The following is a 24,315-nucleotide window of genomic DNA, read 5'->3' on the forward strand; positions in this document are numbered from 1 at the left end:
TTTTTTTTTTTTTTGAGACAGAGTCTTGCTCTGTCACCAGGCTGTAGGGCAGTGGCACGATCTCGGCTCACTGCAAGCTCCGCCTCCCAGGTTCAAGCTATTCCCCTGCCTCAGCCTCCCCAGTAGCTGGGACTACAGATGTGCGCCACCACGCCCAGCTAATTTTTTGTGGCCAGAATGTTCGTGATCTCCTGACTTCGTGATCCAACTGCCTAGGCCTCCCCAAATTATGGGATTAAAGGTGTGAGCCACCATGCCTGGCCAAATTTTTTTTTTAAATAGCCAAGCATTGTAGCAGGCGCCTGTAGTTCCATCTACTCAGAGGGCTAAAGCAGGAGAATCCTTTGAGCCAGGAGCTGGAGGCTGCAGTGAATTATGATCTCACCACTGCACTCCAGCCTGGATGACAGAGAGAGAGAAAGATCATGTCTCAAAACATTTTTTTAAAAATGATCCTGAACTGTGAAATTATGACATAATTATATGAAACTTTTGGGTCCTTGAGAAGGAGTAGGTGCATGTAGGAACAATGTAAATATTTTTGTGGCCAAGGAATTGATCATATAGTAGATTAAAACTGGCCATCAATTCTTTGCTACTCTTCTCACTGAAAGATAAAGTTTCATGTCCTTCCAATCAATATGTTCTACTCTGAGTGACTTAATTAACTAATAGAATGCAGAAGACATGATATCCTGGGAGCTCTGTGGCTGGGTCATAAAAAATCTCGCAGCATCTGGTCAGGTCTCATGGAACCCTAGGCCGCCATGTTAAATGTCAGGCTGCCCTGAGGCAGTCATGCTGGATGTAAGTACATACTTTGAATAATAGACCCATCTGAGCCATCCCACAAAATAATGAGATATAAGAGAAAAATCTGTTGTTTTAAGCCACTAAGATTGTTGTACAGCAATAGATACCCAGAACTGTATGTCAGCAATTTTATAATTTATTTTGATTCTATATTGTTAGCTCTGAACACTAGAATATCCACTGAGAATACCAGAATATGTGATTGTAAACCTCTGAAATAAAAAGTTTAACAAAACTGAACATCATAAATTATATTACTAATAGTGACCACATAGTTGATATATGTTGTTCATCTGCCAAGAAAAAGTCAGAAAATTTACCAAATAAAGAAAAACAATAGAAAATTGTAATTAAGAATGTGCAGAATGTTAAATTGAAATCTTACTAAAACTGTGTATTATTTTGATTTATCTGTGTTTAATGTATAGTGAATGCTTTAAAAAATGTTGACTTAAAATGACACCAACCATAGGACAAAAAAGAAAACATATTCTCTGGTGTATCCATCTTGTTAAGAACATTAAGTTACTTTATAAAGCCAAAGAGTAGACATACAGAGATAAATTGCTAACCTGGCATTTCCTCTGTCCTGATGTCCTGTGTGAATCGAACAGCACTTTGACCAAATGGAATATTTTTCAGTCCTGATGTTTTCTTCAAGGACTTGAGAGCAGTTCGAGGTTCATTATATGCGCCAGGAGCCGGCGTGATTGATTTCACAGGTAAAAATCTCTAGTGAAGAACAGGAAAATGTGCCAATAAGAAACTATAGTACATTTTGATACTTCATGAGTTAAAAGCTGCCTTTTGAGTAATATAACATCTGGACTTAATTTATTTCTTAATGGAGTGAAGAAAATGTAGATGAATTAAGATCTTGTACCCATCAAAACATAAAATATATAGCTTTTAGTAAAATCACCTATACACTAATATAGTAATATATTACGTGCCTTACTAAGGCAGACAGACTTTTAGAAGGAAATAATCTCAACATGAGATTCTAGATGATAGTGTAGGGATAATTATCATATTCAAAATATTCTGCCAGTTAATATAAATAAAAAATTATATGATCTAACGCTTTATTTTATGTGATCAAATTATATTTATTGAAAAAGTTCCTCAACATGTATATTCAATTAACTCAACAATATCATTAGATATCTCAAAAAAAATCTTAGATTCAGTAAACTTATAAACTTAACATATATATATAATGTTATATATATAAAACTATGAACTCACGAGATACAGCATTGTATAATCTTTTTTTTTTTTTTTTTTTTTTTTTGAGATGGAGTCTCGTTCTGTCACTCAGTCTAAAGTGCAGTGGCACGATCTCGGGTCACTGCAAGCTCCACCTCCCAGGTTCACGCCATTCTCCTGCCTCAGCCTCCCACGTAGCTGGGACTACAGGTGCCCGTCACCATGCCTGGCTCTTTTTTTGTGTCTTTAGTAGAGAGGGGATTTCACTGTGTTAGCCAGGATGGTCTCAATCTCCTGACCTCATGATCTGCCCATCTCAGCCTCCCAAAGTGCTGGAATTACAGGTGTGAGCTAGCATTGTATAATCTTTTTAACTTTTTATTTGAAAATAGTTTCAAATTTACAGAGAAGATGAATGAATAAAAGTAACACAGAAAATATGTGATAACCTTTACCCAGATTCATCCATTATCATGTTACCTCATTTGCCTGTTTTCCTTTGCCAACTCTATCTCTGTTTTGTCTGTTTGTTCTTCTCTTCCTGTCTCTGTCTCTCTTACTCTACACACACACACACACACACACACACACACACACATATTTTGAAAGTTACATATGTCATGGTTCTTCATCCATAAATACTTCAGTATATATTTACCAAAAAAGTGGATATTTTCTTACATATCCACAGTACAGTTATCAACTTCAGTAAATGTATCAATGATCTAATGGTTTCATGTAATCTAGGATTCATATTCCAAATTTGTCAGCTGATCTAATAAGGCTTCTATTGCATTCTTCCCCTTCAGTACATAATCTAGATTAGAGTCACATATTGCTTTAGTCATCATATCTCTTTTATCTCCTCTAATGTAGGAACATTTTTACAGCCTTCCTTTGTGTTTAGTGATTTTAACATTTTGGGAGAATCACCCTTTTGTATAACAGAACCTTACTTACTTGAGGTTTACCTGATATTGCCTCATAATTATATCCAGGTTATACATTTCTGGACAGACTACTTGGTAGGTGATGCATAGCTTTCCCAGGATATCGTATCTGGAGATATGATGTCTGCTGGCCTTCACTGGTAATTTTAATTGTGATCAAATTCCACACTGTTTCTATATTTATAGTAAGTACTTAACATTCTACTGAAAGCAAGTGCTCTCCCTTCTCCTTCAATTATTTACTTCATTATCTAGCTATCTACTTACCTATCTATAGTCGACCCTTGAACAACGTGGGTTTGAACAACGTCGTTCCACTTATATACAAATTTTCTTCAGTTTCTGCCACCCCAAGATAGCAAGACCAACTATTCCTCTTCTCCTTCCTCCTAGTCTATTGAATGTAATGACAAGAGCTTTATAGTAATTTACTTATAAATAGTAAATATATTTTCTCTTCCTTGTGATTTTAATGACATTTTCTTTTTTCTAGCTTACTTTATTGTAAGTATACAGTACATAACACATATAACATACAAAATATATGTGACTCGACTATGTTATTGATAAGGCTTCTGGTCAACAATGGCCTATTTGTAGCTAAGTTTGGGAGGAGTCAAAAGTCATATGCAGATTTTCAAATGCATGGAGGGTTGGCATCCCTAATCTGTGCATTGTTCAGAGGACAACTGTACTTAGTTATCTATTTATTATCCATATTGACTCATGAATGCCAACATTAATGATTTATAATTTATTATTGAACCAATGGGGGGCCCTTCATGTTGTTTCCTATTTCCCTGTGATATGCTCTCATCATTATTTCGTTTAGAACTTACTTTCTGACATAAAGTGTTACACTTTCCTCTTCCACCTGCCCTGGAATCAGTTATTTCTCTGAGGAATCCTTTTTCTTTCGGTAGGAACAGAATTAGAGACCAAGATCTGGGCACAAGATGTGTCCCTTGCTACTGGGGTATCTTTGCTTCTTGGTTCATTTAGCAGACAGAGCTAGAACATACACACATTCAGAGAATGAGAGAGAGAAACACACACATACATATATACACTCATATATAGACACATGAACATACATACATTTACATGTGCACATATATATGCATATATTCATACATATAAATATATATTAAAAATCATGAGTTCACATAAAAACCTTCAAATCCATCCCACAAGGTCCTCTTTCACTTCCTCCAATCCATATTTGTATGCACGTTCCTTAACAATGAAAACCATACCTCAGAATATCAACTTTTTTGCTCAAACTTGTGATATATCTAAGATAGTTTTATAATTGCTTTACCCATACCATCTCAATAAATCAACCTACTAAAGGTAATTAAGAATTTGTTTCCAATTCTTTTTTTTCTTTTTTCTGAGACAGAGTCTCATTCCTTCACACAGGCGCGATCTCTAGACTCACTGGAACCTCTGCCTCCTGGGTTCAGAAGATTCTCATGCCTCATCCTCCTGAGTAACTGGAATTACAAGTGCATGCCACAATGCCTGGCTATTTTTGTATTTTTAGTAGAGACTGGATTTTGCCACGTTGGCCAGGCTTGTCTCAAACTGCTGACCTCAAGTAACCCACCCGCCTCATTTGTTTCCATTTGCTTTCAGTTTAGTTATTAACTTTTCCCATTCTTACTGGTTTATTTTTATTTTTGAATATATAAAACATTGAAATCTTTCCAAAAGATAAAATATGTATTTTTTTAAGTGTAGTCAAAGAAGTGTTATGCCCCCTGTTGGGGATGCTGTGCCACTTGGGACAGAAAAGTCTCAATTTGTAACATTTGCTGATTTCCATGGTGTAAATACACCTACAACAGTGGCTAATTTCACACTACCAACGTAATGTCAACCAGCTTGCAAAACTCCTGGAAACTTAACAGTTGGTTCTTGCAAGCCAGTACAAATAAACAGCAGCATACCAGTGCTTGCACTTTACCTCTTCACCATCCCTTGTAGATAACTAACATCATTGTTTTCTGGTTTATCTTCATCGTGTTTATATAGCCAAGTAGTTATGTGTAGGTTTTCCTATTTTCCTATATTTCTTAGACAAAAATATAGTAAAACATATATGTTCTTTTGAGTTGTGTAAAGTAGGTAAATACTAACACTACGAAAATAATATTTTATTACTGGAAGTATAAAAAAAGACTCAAATTTATTTTCCTAAATACTATCTTATTATTTTAGATGCTAAGTGAAATTTTAAAATGATAATTTTCAACTGTGGCTGCCTATTAGAATTACTTGAGGAATGAAAACATGTATATTGCTGTTTAGGCCCTATTCTGAACCAAATGAATCAATCTCTGGAAGCAAGAACAAAGGGCATGTTGGCACTTGGATATCAGAATGTATTTAAATTCCTCAGATGTTTTTAATGTGCATCCCAGGTTAAGAGCCATTGCCATAAAGGAAATACTATGTATTTAAAATTAATAATTGAAGACATAAGGCAATTTGGTGCATTTAGATAAAATGCCTGACAACTCCTAAATCAATAACTAAAATAAGCATCTCAGAAATGTATCTGTCTTTATTCCTACAAACCAGAAAGTCTGTACTCTAAGTCTACTTGGTTAATTGTGTTATTTCTTTTTCTATCATAATCATATACATACATAGATATATATATTCACATTCAAATAAACATTAACACTACCCCTAGCAGATTATCCTGTTTACTTTTAATTCTTCCATATCTTTTACTGCAGAACCATTATTCTTTTCCCCATTATCCCCTTAAACCAAACTGATATAATATTCTTTTCTATTTCTAAAAATATATTTTAAAATATGATTGTGTCAAGTGATGTAAGGTTAGGGCTATATATCAGATTAACAGAAATAGTATAAAACCTGAGGTTTTATTTGTAAAAATAGTATTTTTAAAAAATCAAGGGCACACATACATCCACAGGCACATGTGCAAGCACACACGAGCACACACACACACACACAGAAAATATCCTGTCTTCCCCACACCCATCTCTTGTAGTACCTTAAGTATCATTAAGTTGCTTGATGTAGAAATCTAGTATTCATTCTTGATTCCTCCCAGTCCCTCATAACAACATCTAGCCCATTAAAAAGTCATGTTAATTTTATCTCCAAATATACCTGAAATCTATCTACTTGTCTCCAAGGAGGTGTCTCTTAAGTACAATAAAATCAAAGTAGTCATCTATAGTCACCTGAAGGATAATAATCTTCCCAAGTTAAATAAGATAATCACAGCTGTACATACCATAGGTGGATAAATTTCACAATTACTTTGGTCTGGAGGCTGCCACATAATAAAGGTTTGCTAGTATTACAATTGTCTTGCCTTGCAAATATGTTAGAAACTTTCAAGTCCTCTTAGTATATTCCTGGGAGTATGTGAAATGGTGACCACAAAATATATTCTATGACTGTGGTATCACTAGTAAAGGTCCCAGTGACAGTTGTAGAAATGACCTATTGCCAGGCTCCACAGAATGCCTTCAGAACCTTTTCAGAAAGAGATGCAAGCCTATATAGCTTACATGTTAACACTCCACACATTCATTAACAAAGCATATTTTTAAAAAGACTAAAGAAGACACTTCTTATAAATGAATTGAACATTCATATATGCAAATTTGCTTAATAGAAAATGTTTAATAGATGGTTCTATTCAAATATTCATCTGTGTATTTCTAATTTTATTTCACTTCATTTTATCCACATGTTTTGGTAATATATTTTTCTCAGACCATGTCTATTTCCAATTTGCTTAAATATCACTTTTCTTCTTATAACCTTTAAACATCACTGAATGTGTTGCTGGCCCCACACTATGCCTATTAGACTCAATATATGAAAATGACTGTAGACCATTACCTGGGATTGAGAAAGAAAAGCAGGGGATGCATCATTTGCATTTGGTGTCATACTTTCTGTCTTCTGAAATTGACTTTTAATGTCATATTTTCCAGGTCCTGGCACTCCCTAAATCACAAAAAGAAATACATGTTCTCATTAAGAAAGGATCTATAGCACCTAAGGGAAGAGTTGGCTAAATATCTGAACCACAGTCACAAGAGTTTTTAAGTGAATTCCTATATAATATTACCAAAGCATCACATTAAAAGGCAAGCTGGAACGAACTTAAGAGCAGCAAAAAAAAAAAAAAATTTCCTAAGCAAAGCAGCCCTTGAACCTGAAAACACACTACCTGAAACTTTGCTGCCCTCTACTGATAAAGCTCAGAAAAAAATTATCCAGTTCTTCATTTGATTAAATACTAAAATGAAAGAAAAATTACTTCTCTAGTTCTTCCATTTAAAAATATACAGCTAGCTCTTCTCTAAAAAATTTTGTACTGTCTTTTTAAATGTATGTAAATCAATGTGTTTTTTCCAACAAATAGGCTTTAGGAAATAGTTTCACTACATATGGTAACTGTAAGAAATTAAGCTTTTAACTAGATACTTTATAACAGATAAGAATTAATTCAGTAAGTTCTAAGGTTTTTTATTTTCTTAGTCATATAAATAAATATTAAGAAGTACTATTTATTCATCATCAAATATTTTAATTACATTGATAAAGTACCTTTTATACTAAAAAAATAAAGTTAGATTCAAATCTTCTGCTTCATACATACCTAAATTATTTTTCTTTGTCTGAAAGAATTACTTCTTGATTTACTAATTGAATAACTGGCTTATAAATTAGATGTATAATGAAGTTCTATCATTAAATCCTGTCATTTCTATCTTTATAATATTTCCAAATCCAACCACTTCTCCACCTCCACAACTACCACTCTGATCAAAGCCACCACCATCTCTTACCTGAATTACAGTAAAAGCCCCCTAACTGGCCGGACGCGGTGGCTCAAGCCTGTAATCCCAGCTCTTTGGGAGGCCGAGACTGGCGGATCACGAGGTCAGGAGATCGGGGCCATCTTGGCTAACACGGTGAAACCCAGTCTCTACTTAAAAAACACAAAAAATTAGCCGGGCGAGGTGGCAGGCGCCTGTGGTCCCAGCTACTCAGGAGGCTGAGGCGGGAGAATGGCGAGAACCCGGGAGGCGGAGGTTGCAGTGAGCTGAGATCCGGCCACTGCACTCCAGCCTGGGCGACAGAGCAAGACTCCGCCTCAAAAAAAAAAAAAAAAAAAAAAGCCCCCTAACTGTTCCCTGCTCCAATCCTTGTCCGTCTTCAATCTACTGACATAGCAGCTAGTGAAGGAGCTGTTGCACAATCCGAGTCAGATTGTATCACTCTGCTTCTCAAACCCACCCAGTATTTGTCAGTCTCAGAACACAAGCCAAATCCTTAATATGGTCTGAATTACACACACACACATTACCTCTCTAGCCTCATCTCCTACCTCTCTCTCCCCTCATTCACTTTGCTACATCTCTTCCTTAAACAGATCAGGCATATATCCGCTTCAGGATCTTGGCATTTGGTCTGCTTCTGTCTGTCTGCTTCAAATGTTTTCTGTGGATTACTCGTTCATTATAATCAGGTCACTACACAATGTCACCTTCTCAATGAGTCATTTCCAGGCCACCCAATCTAAAATTTCATTACCACCTCCAAACAATTTATGTTCCCTTCTCCGCTGTTTTTAAGCGTATCATTTATTATTATCCAAAATAAGATTTTCTGCTATACTCTAAGCTCCAGAAAGGCCGGGTCATTTTCTTTTTCTGTTTTGCTCACTGCTATATCTCTAGAGTATAGAAGAGTACCTGAAACACAGTAGGGTTCAGTTAATATTTGCAAGAAGAATCGATGAGTACATGATTGAATCCTACATTTCCACTGACTACATTATGAATCTGATGATGGGTTCCCATTGAAAATAATGTGGCTCCAAATAAGTGCATTAGCCATTTCTAATTCTTATTTTTTGTTGTTTTTGTTTTTCGTTTTTTGAGATGGGGTCTCACTCTGTTACCCAGGCTGGAGTGCAGTGGCCCAGTCTCACCTCACTGCAACCTCTGCCTCCCGTGCTCAAGAAGTCCTCCTCCCCAGCCTCCTGAGTAGCTGGAACCACAGGCATGCGCCACCAGGCCCGGCTAATTTTTGTATTTTTGGTAGAGATGGGTTTTTGCCATGTTGGTCTTAGGTTCCCCAGGCTGGTCTTGAACTGAGCTCAAGCAGTCTGCCTGCCTTGGCCTCCCAAAGTTCTGGGATTACAGGCGTGAGCCACTGTGCCTGGCCAGCCACTTCTAATTATGATAAAATATGTAAATCCTATGTATTTTTTTAACCTGATAATTTGAAAAAAAAAAAAAAAGGAGAAACTAAAAATTTACAAAAAACTGATACAGAAGTATCTTTTATTTTAAATAGGTTAGATTCTAAAAAGTTACCCAAAAGTTCATGACACCTTGGCCCAAATGAGCAGATTCATGCCATTATTTGCTGGCTGGTAGAAAAGATGCACTTCAGCAATGATACGTAATATTTTTTTTATCTACCAACTTGTAGTAAATTAAGTTCAGAAGAAAAGAAACTTCTACAAAATTCTGTGGCTATATAAACCTGCAAAATATGCCATAAATATAGAAATATGGGGTGCATAAATTCAAATACATAGCATTAGCCTATTTTCTGAAGCTATACAGATATGCAATATCCTTCTTCTCCCTATACAGTAGTCCTTCCTTATCCAGAAGGGATAAGTTCCAAGTCTCCCAGTGAATGCCGGAAACTGAGGATTGTATGAAACCCTATACACACTAAGTCTTTTTTTCCTATACATACATATCTATGATAAAGTTTAACTTATATTTTAGGCACAGAAAGATTAATAATTAATAATAAAATAGAACAATTATAATAAATACTGTTCACAATTTCACAGATAGAAGATTCATACTTACTGCAGATCTTAGCAACCTCAACATATAATTTGTTTCTTTCCTTATTGTCAATAACTTTCACCTTTCCAAAGAAAGCACTTTACAACTTCTCTTTGTCATATCCCACTTGATAGCATCAGTATTCTTGCACTTTGGAGCCATTATTAGTTAAAATAAGAGTTCTTTTTTTTTTTTTTTTTTTTTTTTTTTTTTGAGAGGAGTCTTGCTCTGTCGCCCAGGCTGGAGTGCAGTGGCCGGATCTCAGCTCACTGCAACCTCCGCCTCCCGGGTTCCCACCATTCTCCTGCCTCAGACTCCAGAGTAGCTGGGACTACAGGTGTCCGCCACCTCGCCCAGCTAGTTTTTTGTATTTTTAGTAGAGATGGGGTTTCACCGGGTTAGCCAGGATGGTCTCGATCTCCTGACCTCGTGATCCACCCGTCTTGGCCTCCCAAAGTGCTGGGATTACAGGCTTGAGCCACCGCGCCCGGCCTAAAATAAGAGTTCTTTCAACATAAGCACTGGAATACCCCAACAGTCAATCTGATAACCAAAATAGCTACTAAGTGACTAAGGGGCTTCACCTACCAGGTGGGACAAAGCAAGAAGTTGAGATATTTTATCACACTACATATAATGGTGTGCAATTTTAAACCAAATTTTTTACTTCTGGAATTTTCCATTTAATATTTTCAGATTCTGGTTGACTACAAGTAACTAAAACCACAGGAGGTAAAGGTACAGATAAAGGGAGAGTGCTATATAGGCCAACATGATCAAAGTGATCAGCTACTAACAAACCAGAATTACTTTTCTACTATTTTCAACAGCTGTATAAGTGGTCACTACTAGGGATCATAGGGAAAAGATTACATGTGAATTATAAATGAATATACTTCAACTTAAGAAGACTTTTTTGCATAAAAGGACAAACGAAATCTTGAATCCTTCAAGAAATACTTCCTTTTTCTTTTCTTCTGCTTTTTTGTGAAGATCCTAATGTTATGGAACTTTCCTTCACTAAAATAACATAGAACAATCAAATGAGGTCGTTGCTTCTAAAAAGCTAGGTTTTGGATTTAATAAGCCACTTAGAAATAAGCTCCAAAATAAGTCTGTGAGAACTGACCACTAAAGGGCAGGTTTCCACTTATGACATTATAAAGAAGGTTAAAACATTTTGAGGAGACCAACCCTAGGCAAAGGTTGAAAATCCTGTTTTCCAAATTGTGACCAACAGACAACCTGCATTAATATCAACCTATTAAATACATAGCCCCCCAGTTCCCATCTTAGACCCAGTAAATCAGAATCTTGTTGAGTATGGGAATCTACTTTTTAATAAGCCCTACAGATGATTCTCAAGCACAGTAAAGAACCACAGACTGGAACAAAATGAATCACTACCATAGCATCTTTTACTAATCACATTTATTCTAAAGAAGAAGACCCAGATCTTAAAAGTATTCTGCCATGGAAACAAAGCTTAAGAATTATTGAAACAGGTTATTTATGGCATCTTTTCATCTGTAACCTAACAAAAAATGGTTTTCTTTCTTTAAAAGCTGAAGTATGATCTTCCATTTGATCACATTATGTGCAGGGATTGGAAAACTGGGGAAAACATACAGCTTAAACTTTATTCCTACATCATCATCAGTAATGATTATTACTATCATTTTTTCCTTAGGTTTTGGGGAAGCAGATGTTATTTGGTTACATGAATAAATTTTTTGGTAGTGATTTCTGAGATTTTGAGCACCCATCACCCCAGCAGTGTGTGCATTGTACCCAATGCGTATTCTTTTATCCCTCACCTCCATCCCACCCTTTTCCTCAAGTCCCCAAAGTCCACTGTATCATTCTTATGCCTTTGAGTCCTCATAGCTTAACTCCCACTTACAAGTGAGATTGGGTTTCCATTCCTGGATTACTTCACTTAGAATTATGGTCTCCAATTCCATCCAGGTTGCTGTGAATGCCATTATTTTCATTCCTTTTTATGGCTGAGTAGTTTTCCATGTGGGGGGGGGGGGGGCTGTGTGTGTGTGTGCGTGTGTCTGTGTATGTTTGTGTATATATATATATATAATATCACATTTTCTTTATCCACTCATTGATTGATGGGCATTTGGGCTCCTTCCATATTTTTGCAATTGAAAATTGTACTGCTATAAACATGTGTGTGCAAGTATCTTTTTTGTACAGTGACTTATTTTCCTCTGGGTAGATACCCAGTAGTGGGATTGCTGGCTCAAATGGTAGATCTACTTTTAGTTTTTTAAGGAATCTCCACACTGTTTTCCATAGTGGTTGTATTAGTTTATATTCCCACCAAACAGTGGGAAACTGTTCCCTTTCCACCATATCCATGTCTACATCTAATTTTTTTTTAATTTTTTTATTATGGCCATTCTTGCAAGAGCAAGGTGGTAACACATTGTGATTTTGATTTGCATTTCCCCGACAATTATTGATGTTCAGCATTTTTTCATATGTTTGTTGGCCATTTGTGTATCTTCTTCTGAGAATTGTCTATTCATGTCCTTTGCCCACTTTTTGATGAAATTGTTTGCTTTTCTTCTTGCTGATTAGAGTTCCTTATTAATTCTTAATATTAGTCCTTCCTCAGATGTATAGATTGTGAAGAGTTTCTCCCACTCTCTGGGTTGTCTGTTTACCCTGCTGATTATTAGTTTTGCTGTGCAGAAGCTTTTTAGTTTAATTAAGTCCCATCCATTTATCTTTGTTTGTGTTGCATTTGTTATTGGGTTCTTGGTCATGAAGTCTTTGCCTAGGCTAATGTCTAGAAGGGTTTTTCCAATGTTATCTTCTAGAATTTTTATGGTTTCAAGTATTAGATTTAAGTCTTTGATGCATCTTGAGCTGATTTTTGTATACAGTGAGAAATGAGGATGCAGTTTCATTCATTCACATGTTGCTTGCCAATTATCCCAGCACCATTTGTTGAATAGGCTGTCCTTTCCCCACTTCACGTTTTTGTTTGTTTTGTCAAAGATCAGTCGACTGTCAAGTTTTCTGGGTTTATTTCTAGGTTCTCTATTCTGTTCCATTGGTCTGTGTGCCTGTTTCTGTATCAGCACCATGCTGTTCTGGTGGATAGCTTCGTTGTATAGTTTGAAGTCGAGTAATGTAATGCCTTCAGATTTCCCCAGATTTGTTCTTTTTGCTTAGTCTTGCTTTGGCTATGTGGGCTCTTTTTTGGTTCCATATGAATTTTAGGGTTGTTTTTCCTAGTTCTGTGAAGAATGATGGTGGTATTTTAATAAGAATTTCATTGAATCTGTAGATTGCTTTGGCAATATGGTCATTTTTATAATATTGATTCTACCCATCCATGAGCATGGGATGTGTTTCCATTTATTTGTGCCATCTATGATTTCTTTCAGCAGTGCAGTTTTCCTTGGAGAGGTCTTTCATCTCCTTGCTTAAGTATATAACCTAAGTATTTTTTTTAAGCTATTGTAAAAGGTTTGTGTCTTGATTTGATTCTCAGCTTAATCACTGTTGGTGTAAGCAGAGTTACTAATTTGTGTACATTAATTTTGTATCCTGAAACTTTGCTGAATTCATTCACCAATTCTGGGAGCTTTTTGGATGAATCTTTCGGGTTTTTTAGGTATATGAAAATGTCATCAGCAAATAGCAATAATTTGACTTTCTTTTTACCAATTTGGATACCATTCATTTCTTTCTCTTGTCTGATTGCTCTGGCTAGGACTTCCAGTACTTTGTTAAGTAGAAGTGATGAAAGTGGGAATCCTGGTCTTGTTCCAGTTCTCAGGGAGAATGCTTTCAACTTTTTCCTGTTTAGTATAATGTTGCCTGTGGGTTTATCATAGATGACTGTTATTACCTTAAGGTGTGTCCCTTCTATGCCAATTTTGCTGAGGGTTTAATCCTAAAGGAATGCTGGATTTTGCCAAATGCTTATTCTGTGTCTGTTCTGATGATTAAGAGATTTTTAATTCTATTTACATAGTATATCACACTTATTGACTTGCAGATGTGAAACCATCCCTGCATCCCTGGTATGAAACCCACTTGATCATAGTGGATTATCTTTTGTATATGCTGTTGGATTCTGTTAGCTGGTATTTTGTTGAGGATTTTTGCAGCTGTATTCATCAGGGATATTGGTCTTTAGTTTTCTTTTCTTTCTTTTTTTTTTTGTTATGTCCTTTCCTGGTTTTAGCATTAGGGTGATACTGGCTTCATAGAATGATTGACAGATGATTCCCTCTCTCTCTATCTTGTGGGATAGTATCAATAGGATTGGTACCAATTCTCCTTTGATTGTCTGATAGAACTCATCTGTGAATCCATCTGGTCTTGGACTTTTTATTGTTGGTAGCTTTTTAATTACCATTTCAATCTTGCTGCTTATTATTGGTCTGTTCAGAGTTTCTCTTTCTTCCTGGTTTAATCTAAAAGGGTTGTCTATTTCCAGGAATTTATCCATCTCCTCTAGATCTTCTAGTTTATATGCATAAAGGTGTTCAAAATAGCTTCGAATGATCTTTTGTATTTCTGTGGTATCAGTTGTAATCATTCCTGTTTCATTTCTAATTGAGCTTATTTGGATCTTCTCTCTTCATTTCTTCATTAATCTCACTAATGATCTATTAATTTTATTTATCTTTTCAAATAACCAGTTTTTTGTTTCATTTATCTTTTGTATTGTTTTGTTGTTGTTGTTGTTTCAATTCATTTAGTTCTGCCCTGATTTTTGTTATTTCTTTTCTTCTACTTCTATATTACAGAGGTATTGAGAGGTTGTATCATTCTTACCATTCAGTTCAAAGAATTTTTTAATTTCCAACTTTATTTCATTGTTAACCCAATGATCATTCAGGAGCAGGTTATTTAATTTCCATGTATTTCCATGGTTTTGAGGGATCCCTTTGGAATTGATTTCCAGTTTTATTCCACTGTGGTCTGACAGAATACTTGCAATATTTTCATTTTTTTTTAAATTTGTTGAGACTTGTTTTGTGACCTATCATATGGCCTACCTTGGAGAATGTTTCATACGCTGATGAATAGAATGTATACTCTGCAGTTGTTGGGTAGAATGCTCTGTAAACATCTGTTAAGTCCATTCGTTGTAGGGTATAGTTTAAGTCTACTGCCTCCCCTATCCTCTAGGGATGTGACTTCCTGAGACCTGAGCTGCAGTGATTATTGTTTCTCTTCCAGGTCGAGCCACCCAGCAGAGTTACTGAGCTCCAGGCTGGTACAGGGGAGTGTCTGCAAAGAGATGTGACTCATCTTCAGGTCTGTCATCCATGAACACCAGCACCTACTCTGGTGGAGGTAGCAGGGGAGTGAAGTGGACTCTGTGAGGGTCCTTGATTGTATTTTTGTTAAGTGTACTGGTTTTGTGTTAGTTGGCCCCAAGCTAGGAGCTGGTGCTTTCAAGAGCACATCAGCTGCAGTTGTATAGGGAGGATCAGGCAGTGGGTGCAGCCACAAAGCTCCTAAGAAATTATGTCCTTTGTCTTTGGCTACCAGGGCAGGTAGAGAAAGATCATCAGGTTGTGGCAGAGTTAGGCATCTCTGAGCTCGGCCTCTCCTTGGGTGGGACTTGCTGTGGCTGCTGTGAGATATAGGGATGTGGTTCCCAGGCCAATGGAGTTATGTTCCCAGAAGGATTATGGTTGTCTTTGCTGCGTGACACAGGTCACTAGGAAAGTGGCAGAAAGTGGGCACCCACAGCACTCCCATGCTGCCTGCACCCTGAAAAGCCAGTCTCACTCCCACCATTACCCCCACACCCCCCAACTGCTGCAATAGAACTGAGTTTATTTCCAGGAAGCCAGTGAACAGGGCTGAGAACTTGCCCGAGGCTACAAGTCTTCCAGCTGAGAAAGCAATATAACTCACAGTTCCTTGGCTGTCCCACAAAGCCTGCAGTGGCAATCACCTCCTTCAATGTGTCTGTGAATTCTCATGGCTTTCCTGGTATGTTTCTGTGGCAGTTCCTGGAGGAAAAGTACACAATGTGGGTCTCCCCACACTGCTCTGTCTCTCCAAGTGGAATCTGCAAGTTAATCCTGCCTCCTATCCACCATTTTCCTTCTGGGTTGTTGTTTTTAAGTCAGATTACATTTTAAGAAGATAAATTGATAGGAAACTAAGATGGCTGACCAGACACAGCCAGGAGGAACATCTGTCACTGAGAAACTAAGACATTGGGAAGCCTAGCACACCCTGAGTAGATGTTCAAAGGGAAGGCACTAAAAATGGACAGACAGAGAATATAGATATTGAGCTAAAGTGGGAGGAATCTGGGAACCCTACATGGGATTACCACACACCAGGACTCATTTCTGGTCCCCAGTGACTCCTAGAAAACAGAAATGAGGCCAGTCAACTGAATCCACCTGATATGGTTTGGCTGTGTCCCAACCCAAATCTCATGTTGAATTGTAAACCTCATGTGTTGAAGGAAGGCATGGTGGGAGGTAACTGGATCATGCAGGCAGATTTCTTTCTCTACAATGAGAACTACTAAACCCTGCTGAAACAAATCAGAGATGACACAAACAAATGAAAAAACATTCCATGCTCTGAGATAGTAAGAATCAATATTGTGAAAATAGCCATACTGCCCAAAGCAACTTATAGATTCAGTACTATTCCTATTAAATTACCAATGACATTCTTCACAGAATTAGAAAAAAAGGCTATTTTAAAATTTATATTGAACCAAAAAAAGAGCCTGAAATGTAGAGTAATTCTAAGCAAAAGAACAAAGCTGGAGACATCACACTACCTGACTTCAAGCTATACTACAAGGCTACAGTAACCAAAACAGCAGAAGCAGACACATAGACCAATAGAGCGAAATAGAGAGCCCAGAAAGAATGCTACACACCTACTACCATCTGAACCATCTGATCTTCAACAAAGTCAACAAAAACAAGCAATGGTGAAAGAACTCCCTATTTAATAGATGGTTCTAGGATAACTAACTGGCCACATGCAGAGGATTGAAACTGGATCCCTTCCTTAAACTGAATCCCTTTCTTACACCAAATCAACTCAAGATGGATTAAAGACTTAACCGTGAAATCTAAAACTATAAAAATCCTGAAAGATAACTCAGGAAGTACCCTTTTGGACATAGGACTTGGCAAAGATTTCATGACAAAGATACCAAAAGCAATTGTAACAAAAACAAAGATTAACAAATGGGACCTAATTAAACTAAAGAGCTCTGTGCAGCAAAAGAAACTATTAACAGAGTAAACAGACAACCTATAGAATGAAAGAAAAATTTGGAAACTATGTATCTGATCAAGGTCTAATATCCAGAATCTATAAGGAACCTACCTAAATAAATTAACAAGCAAAAGAAAAAACAATCCCATTAAAAAGTAGGCAAAATGTATGAACAGACATTTTTCAAAAGAAGACATACAACACAACCAACAAGCATCTGAAAAAAATGTTCCACATCAGTAATCATTAGAGAACTGCAAATCAAAACGACAGTCAGGTACCATTTCACACCAGTCAGGATGGCTATTACTAAAAAGTCAAAAAATAACAGATGCAGGCAAGGTGGCAGAGAAAACGGAATGCTTATACACTGCTAGTGGGAATGTAAATTAGTTCAGCCATTGCTGGAAAGTAGTTTGGCAATTTCTCAAAGAACTTAAAACAGAATTATCATTCGACCTAGCAATCCCATTACTGGGTATCTATTCAAAGGAATATGAATCATGCTGCCATGAAGACACATGCATGCATATGTTCACTGCAGCACTATACACAATAGCACAGGCATGAAATCAATCTAAATGCCCATCAATAGTAGATTGGATGTATTAGTCCATTCTCACATTGCTATAACGAAATACTTGAGACTGGGTAATTTATAAGAAAAGAGATTTAATTGACTCACAGTTCTGCAGGCGATTCAGGAAGCATAGCACTGGCATCTACTATTAAGGAGGACTCTGGAAGCCTACAATTATGGCAGAAGGCAAAGGGGGAGGAGGCACTTTACATGGCAAAAGTAGGAGCAAGAGAGCAACGGGGAAGGTGTTACACGCTTTTAAATGGCCAGATCTCATGAGAACTCACTCACTATCATGAGGACAGGACCAAGGGGATGGTGCTACACTATTCAAGAGAAATCCTTCCATATGATCCAATCACCTCCTACCAAGTCCCACTTTTCAACATTGGAAATTTGGGCGAGAATGCATATCGAAACTGTATCACTGGACAAAGAAAATGTGGTACATATACACCCTGAAATACTATGCAGCCATACAATACAAGAATGAGATCATGTCCTCTGTAGCAACATAGATTGAGCTGGAGGTCATTATCCTAAGTGAACTAACACAGGAGCAGAAAACCAAATACTACATGTTCTCCCTTATAAGTGAGAGGTAAACACTGAATATACATGTACTCAAAAAAGGGAACAAAAGACACTGGGATCTACTTGCATCAAATACCTGTGAAACGCAATTTACCTATATAACAAACCTGCCCATGTACCCCGAACCTAAAATGAAAATTTTAAAAAAAGATAAATCTGACTGCCTATGAAGATATTAAAGAATGGAGTATGAATAGACGTAGAGATACCAGTAAAAAGGCTATTTCAAAAATGCAGTCAAGAGACAACATCTTCTTTGACTAGAAAATAGTTGGGTGATGATAACAAAATAATCAGAACAATAATGAGTCATGACAGATTGTCTACAAAGGTGGCCACCAAAAATGCCTCTCATGCCTGTAATTCCATGCTTCCATTAGAAGATGGAATCCATTTCCCTCACCTTGAATCCGACTGGCATTATAACTTGGCTTGATAAAAAGAATACAGTGAAAATTATGTAGTACCACTTCTGAGCCTAGGCCTTCACATGCATATGTTCCACATTTGCACTCTCAGAGCCTGGAGCCTCCTTACAAGTAGTCTAACTACTTAGACAAAAAATGAGGCCCAGCCAGCTCCCAGTTATTACAGCCAACCCCTCTGACATGTCATACATATAAATATCTTGGATATTCCAGCCCCAGCACCAAATGCATGCAGCCAAATGAGTCACCCCAGCTTATAACAACATGAACCAGAAATACTACATGCATCAGAAAAATTACCTAAGCCCAATGAACCCACAGAAGCATTCTGAGAAGGTTAATTCCAGTAAGTTTGGAATCAGCATGAGCCACTTTGCTAAAGTACCTAAAAGGCACTGATACGTGATCAAAATATGAAATTACTAACTAACATTATGGTTTTGTAATTATGTGTCCTATAAGTTTTGGAGTGGTTTGCATCAGCTTGTGAGCACTGCTAATCAATAATAGTGAAAGTGATCATTTTTACCTTGTCTCAGTGAGACCCATGGAGGACTCTACTGTTGGTGCTAGTTACGAATAATATGCCAACATGTCCAGCAGAGTGTAAAAAACCCTGGCAAGACTCCATTTTGTGCTCCCTGATTCTGTGGTGTTCCATGTATATGTCAGTGCTTCCTGATCCAGTACAGAAATCATGTCCTGTCATGGCCTTAGAGAGGGGAGAAAAAGTTCACTCTGGCCTCTCTGAAACCCTACAGTCTTTGACTATAAAGAATATTCTTAACTTTAATGCTATTTCTATTTGTATTTTTTCTGTAATAAACTACAGAGTTAAGCATTGTCATTTTGCTTTAGTAATCGAACCCTGTCTGACACTATTGGGGCAATCACGGAAAATAACAATTTGTTTTAAGGCACTACATTTTGGGGTGACTGGCTATGCAGAAACAAATAACTGAAACAATATTTACCAAGAACATACTATTTGCCAGGCACTATTTCAATTCACAGATTTTTAAAAACTGTGCCACAAAGAAATTATTTCAAAAACAACATAGCTTGCAAGTGGTCGGGAGAGATATTATTGGTTTCTAGCACAATCCTAGTTACCAACTTCCCTTTTCCTAGCCATCTTTCACATAGAGGTGACTATGACACAGTCCTGGCTAATGAATGTTAGCAATTATCAGATAGAGAAAATAGAAACCAGGGCAAGGCCAGGCACAGTGGCTCATGCCTGTAATCCCAGCAGCTTGGGAGGCCGAGGTGGGCATATCTTTTGAGGTCAGGAATTTGAGACCATCTCTACTGAAAATACAAAAATTAGCTGTGGTGGCATGTGCCTGTAATTCCAGTTACTCGGGAGGCTGAGGCATGAGAATCGCTTGAACCCAGGAGGCACAGGTGGCAGTGAGCTGAGATCGTGCCACCACTCTCCAGCCTAAGTGACGGAGTGAGACTCTGTCTCAAAAAACAAAAAGGGAGAAAAATTAGTTTAATTTTGAAATGTTAGTTTTGTAGTTCTTGTAAACCAAGGGGCAGGTGACATATAGACAATAACTCATGGAGGTCTGGAGCTCAGTGGAGAGGTGAGGGCTATAAATACACATTGGAAGTGATCTGTATATTTGGAAGTGATTGTTGTATATACATGGCATCCGAGGCCATGAAATTAAATGTGGTGTCCAGAGAATTTGTGTGGAGAAAAAAGTGAAAATGGCTAATAATATTATGTAATATTTATGTGGTTCTCAGTATTATATTCATTTTAATACTATATTGTTAATATCACTAATCTCTTTTTAATGGCCCATATGAACCTGTGGATCATTCTAATCTTTAGACTCTATTCTAATATAATTTTGAGATCATTTACTACATTTTTCAGCTAACATCTAGATTGAATATTTTCATCAGACTGATAACTATTCAATTTTCCAGAGCTAACAAAAACATATCAATTTTAATTCCTAAAAACAAGATAATACTCATCATCCTCTTTCAGTTATGTCATCTTATAATAAGGAAAAACAAACTTATAAGCAACTTAAAATGAAAGTTTGCAACTTACAATATTTTCAGGCTACTTCTATCAACCTAATTTTTGCTACATGATTATACTTGACACTATCTTCTTAACAAAAGAAAATAGTTCTTTTATTTTAAATGGACTATATTTTAAAAGTATGTCCTAGATACAGTTAACTCTTTAAGTGATCTAATCCTCATGATGGATTGAATACAGAAATATATAAATTTGACTTGAAACTGTAGAAAAGAACATATATCTATTACGATTCTTTGCATAATTGCAACATAAATTTTGGTTAATTTAGAAAGTATGATGCATTCTTTGTTTCTGTTCTCAGTAAACAAACATGCTCTATGTGGCTTCTTTTAAACTAATTAAATTTAAACAACAAAATCAAATAAACATGGTAAGGAAAACTCTAAGTAAAAAGAAATAATTTGAAAATTAACTTTGTATTAACCAATAATACCATTGCAAGTGTCACTGGGTCTCAGATGCAGCACTTACGTTATATGCCATTCAAATGAGAAAAATTTAATTAGTGACAGGACATGTTTTGCAGGATAAATCATATACTAGTTAGCTGACCATATGTTCAGTAACAGAAATGGAAACCAAAAGTAGCTTTTCCATATAAACTTAGGCAAGTAAATCAAGAGAGGCAGAATTTAAACAGAAGCTACTAGGTTTGACTATATATTAGTATTGCATTGGAGTTGATGGTTAACTTACACAGTTTTAACCAAACATGAAATTGAGTAAAACTAATGAAAAGCCACCTAGAGTCCATATTACATCTGCTGAGTAACAATTCGTGTCAACACTGGTATTAGTAATTCAGCTGAGTCAAAAATTTAATATCGTTTAAGTCTGAAGCTACACTCCCAAGTTCTGAAGTAAAGTAAATATGAGTAAATGTGGCCATCCTGAAAATCTCACCACAATAATCAAGAATTAGATAAGGCTTTTGTACTCAAAATTTTTCACCAAGAAGAAATCTATACAAATAGTTTGTATAGTTTTCCTGTAATTACTATATCCTATGTAGTGCATTATCTAATAGCAGTCAAGATTTATAATGTCTATTTTGGTAAATTGGTGCTATGTAAATATTCAGAGTTCATTAACATTTATTACTATACAATGCAATGTGAACTTCCACAGAGTTACTTAATGTCAGTATAGTCTTTCTGCTCTTTATAAGTCCAAATTCCTCTTTTTAAAAGGAAAAGAAACATTATCACTTAATGAATAATACACAGACAATTAAACACATTCAAATGAAATAATGTTAAGGGTTATAAATCTCAAATGAAGCTAAAGTACCCATATAAGATTAATTATTATTACACTTGTAAAGATAGAGAATTCAAATGCCTGCTAGGGCAAGGCAGGCAAATAAGTGCTAAATGGAAAATGGTGTAGAGGAAATCACTCATCCTTTTCCTCAGGAGCAGCATTTAATCAGCCCCAACTGGCTATTATTAGATTCCTTTGTTCACTTTTAAGTCAAACTGAAAGTCTGGATTTGTATATGAAATTTCACAAGTTACAAACGTTGTCAACTAACTCAATTTTTAACAACTATGAAATAACTATAAAAATACACCTGTGGATAAAATTCAGCCTGTAAGCCACTAGATTCCCCACTTAGCTCTTTAATATCTTAGAGTATAAATATATTTAAAAATATTCTTCTACCTGGATGACGTAAGGGCTGACAAAAAATATATATTACTCCACATATAAATTCCTGCATATAACTCCAGATCTAGTGAAATCAAAGTCTAAAAGAGGTTTTGTCAATGAGTTGGTGCTTTCTAAGCCTAGTTATAGTATTTTCATGATGAAATTATAATGTTCATGTTCATAAGTAGTAGCCGGGTTTCATGATCTTTACACACACTGATAGCTCTGAAACTAGGACTGCATTGGTCTGAAGGTATCTCTGAAGTGCTGTAGAGGAAAAGCGCCCAATTACTCATATTTATTTAAGTAAATTATTATGTGGTAATAAGACTACTGAGTGACATCAAATAATACCTGATAGTATAAAAAGGCTGATTTTGTCTTTCCAATTCTCATTGTTATAAAACATAATATCTAACTTCCTGTTATATTCACAAGTTAGTGAACATAATAAATTAGAATTTCCCATATCTTCCGCTCTAAGAAGTATATGGAGGATGGGCAATGACAATCAGAAAAAGAAGTAGGAAAGTAGCTCAGCTGGCCAGATGTATAGACCCCTCAAGCAGATGAATAAGGTGGTAGAGGAGGTCATCAAGTAGTAAAAGTACCAGAATAAGAACTTTCTCTGACTCTGTGTGGTGGAATGTCAATATGAATTTCATATGGATATAGGGTCAAGAAGATGATGGAGAAATTCTCATTCCCTAAATTGAGATTACTTGTAATTACCTAAGAACATTAAGACAAACAACAAGGCAATTAACACTCAAACTTTAATAACAGTGTTTTCTAAAGTTTTTTAAACTACACACTCATTAATGGGTAATTAGTGCACATGAAGATCATCAATTTAGGTAAGTTTTTAAAAATATTTCTTAATTTTGGTAATAAAAATCAGCCATGCATTTTTAAATTAGCATAAAAATAAGTTTTATTTCAGTGAGAAGGATAATATTGTTTGCAGTCTTTCACTGAGGCAGCTATATGCAACTCAATGGTGGACAGCTTAATTTATAATTTAGGTTATATTTGCAGTTCATTTCTCTTGCTAGCTTCTACTTAATTAGAAAATTTTGAATTCACAATCATTGATCATTATAAATAGTGCCAACAGTTTAATGACTGTCTGATAAGTCTGGATATTCATATTAAACATAAATGGCCCAGAAATTATGGAGTGCTGGCTCGAAGACTACTGTCAGCACTCTAACAGATGAAAAGTTGTAACATTTTACAGGCAGAAGCTGGAAGGTTGGGTGTTTCAACTCGGAAGACAACAATGAGTACATTTCTAATCCACTCTTAACTGGTTTTCGGTCCTAGAAATTAGTTCTTCATGCTCTGTTAGAACATTTGGAATTGGTTTGTAAATTAGCTAAATAATACATCATCAGTTTTTTTTTTCTCCAAAGACAAAAAAAAAGACATTGAGCTGGGAAAAAGTCCAAATTTCAGACTCAAGCTATTTGTATTACAGTTTGATTGTTTTAAAATATCCTGAGAAAATATTCTCAACATTAAAAAGCACAATATTTTGGCTTGGAGGTAATGAGTTCAAGCCACTCATGATAATAATACATGCCACTTAAAAAGACTACATGAAATCATAATCTTCTTCACTGGCATTAGATTTATATTTCATTTCAAAATCTCATATGATCGTGTGTTTTCTGGACAAGATTCTTACTTCAATGTGGTCAAATGGTTGTATCAATTATTCATTTCTTCATTATCCTTTATACTTTACCCATATACTTTAAAATCCCAACATACTGAATGCAATTTGAATGTCTTCATACTTTTCACTTTTTGTTTCAAATTCAATTTTTAAAATCAGAAGGCATACAGGTTTGGAGTTTTTATTATTTTTTCTATCTTTATTGAA

At 36.1% G+C, this 24,315-nt stretch overlaps 1 protein-coding gene across 1 annotated transcript in view; it reads right to left on the bottom strand.

Moving 5' to 3' along the window:
• Positions 1-24,315, bottom strand: part of STPG2 (sperm tail PG-rich repeat containing 2) — a 542,953-nt gene that overhangs the window by 365,722 nt on the left and 152,916 nt on the right. Inside the window, exon 6 of the mRNA XM_031935322.1 lies at positions 1,386-1,545. Coding sequence (XP_031791182.1) covers positions 1,386-1,545 — 160 coding nt within the window. The remainder of the gene's footprint in view (positions 1-1,385; positions 1,546-24,315) is intronic.

The sequence above is a fragment of the Piliocolobus tephrosceles genome, chromosome 3 (assembly GCF_002776525.5).
Source record: "Piliocolobus tephrosceles isolate RC106 chromosome 3, ASM277652v3, whole genome shotgun sequence".
NCBI lineage: Eukaryota > Metazoa > Chordata > Mammalia > Primates > Cercopithecidae > Piliocolobus > Piliocolobus tephrosceles.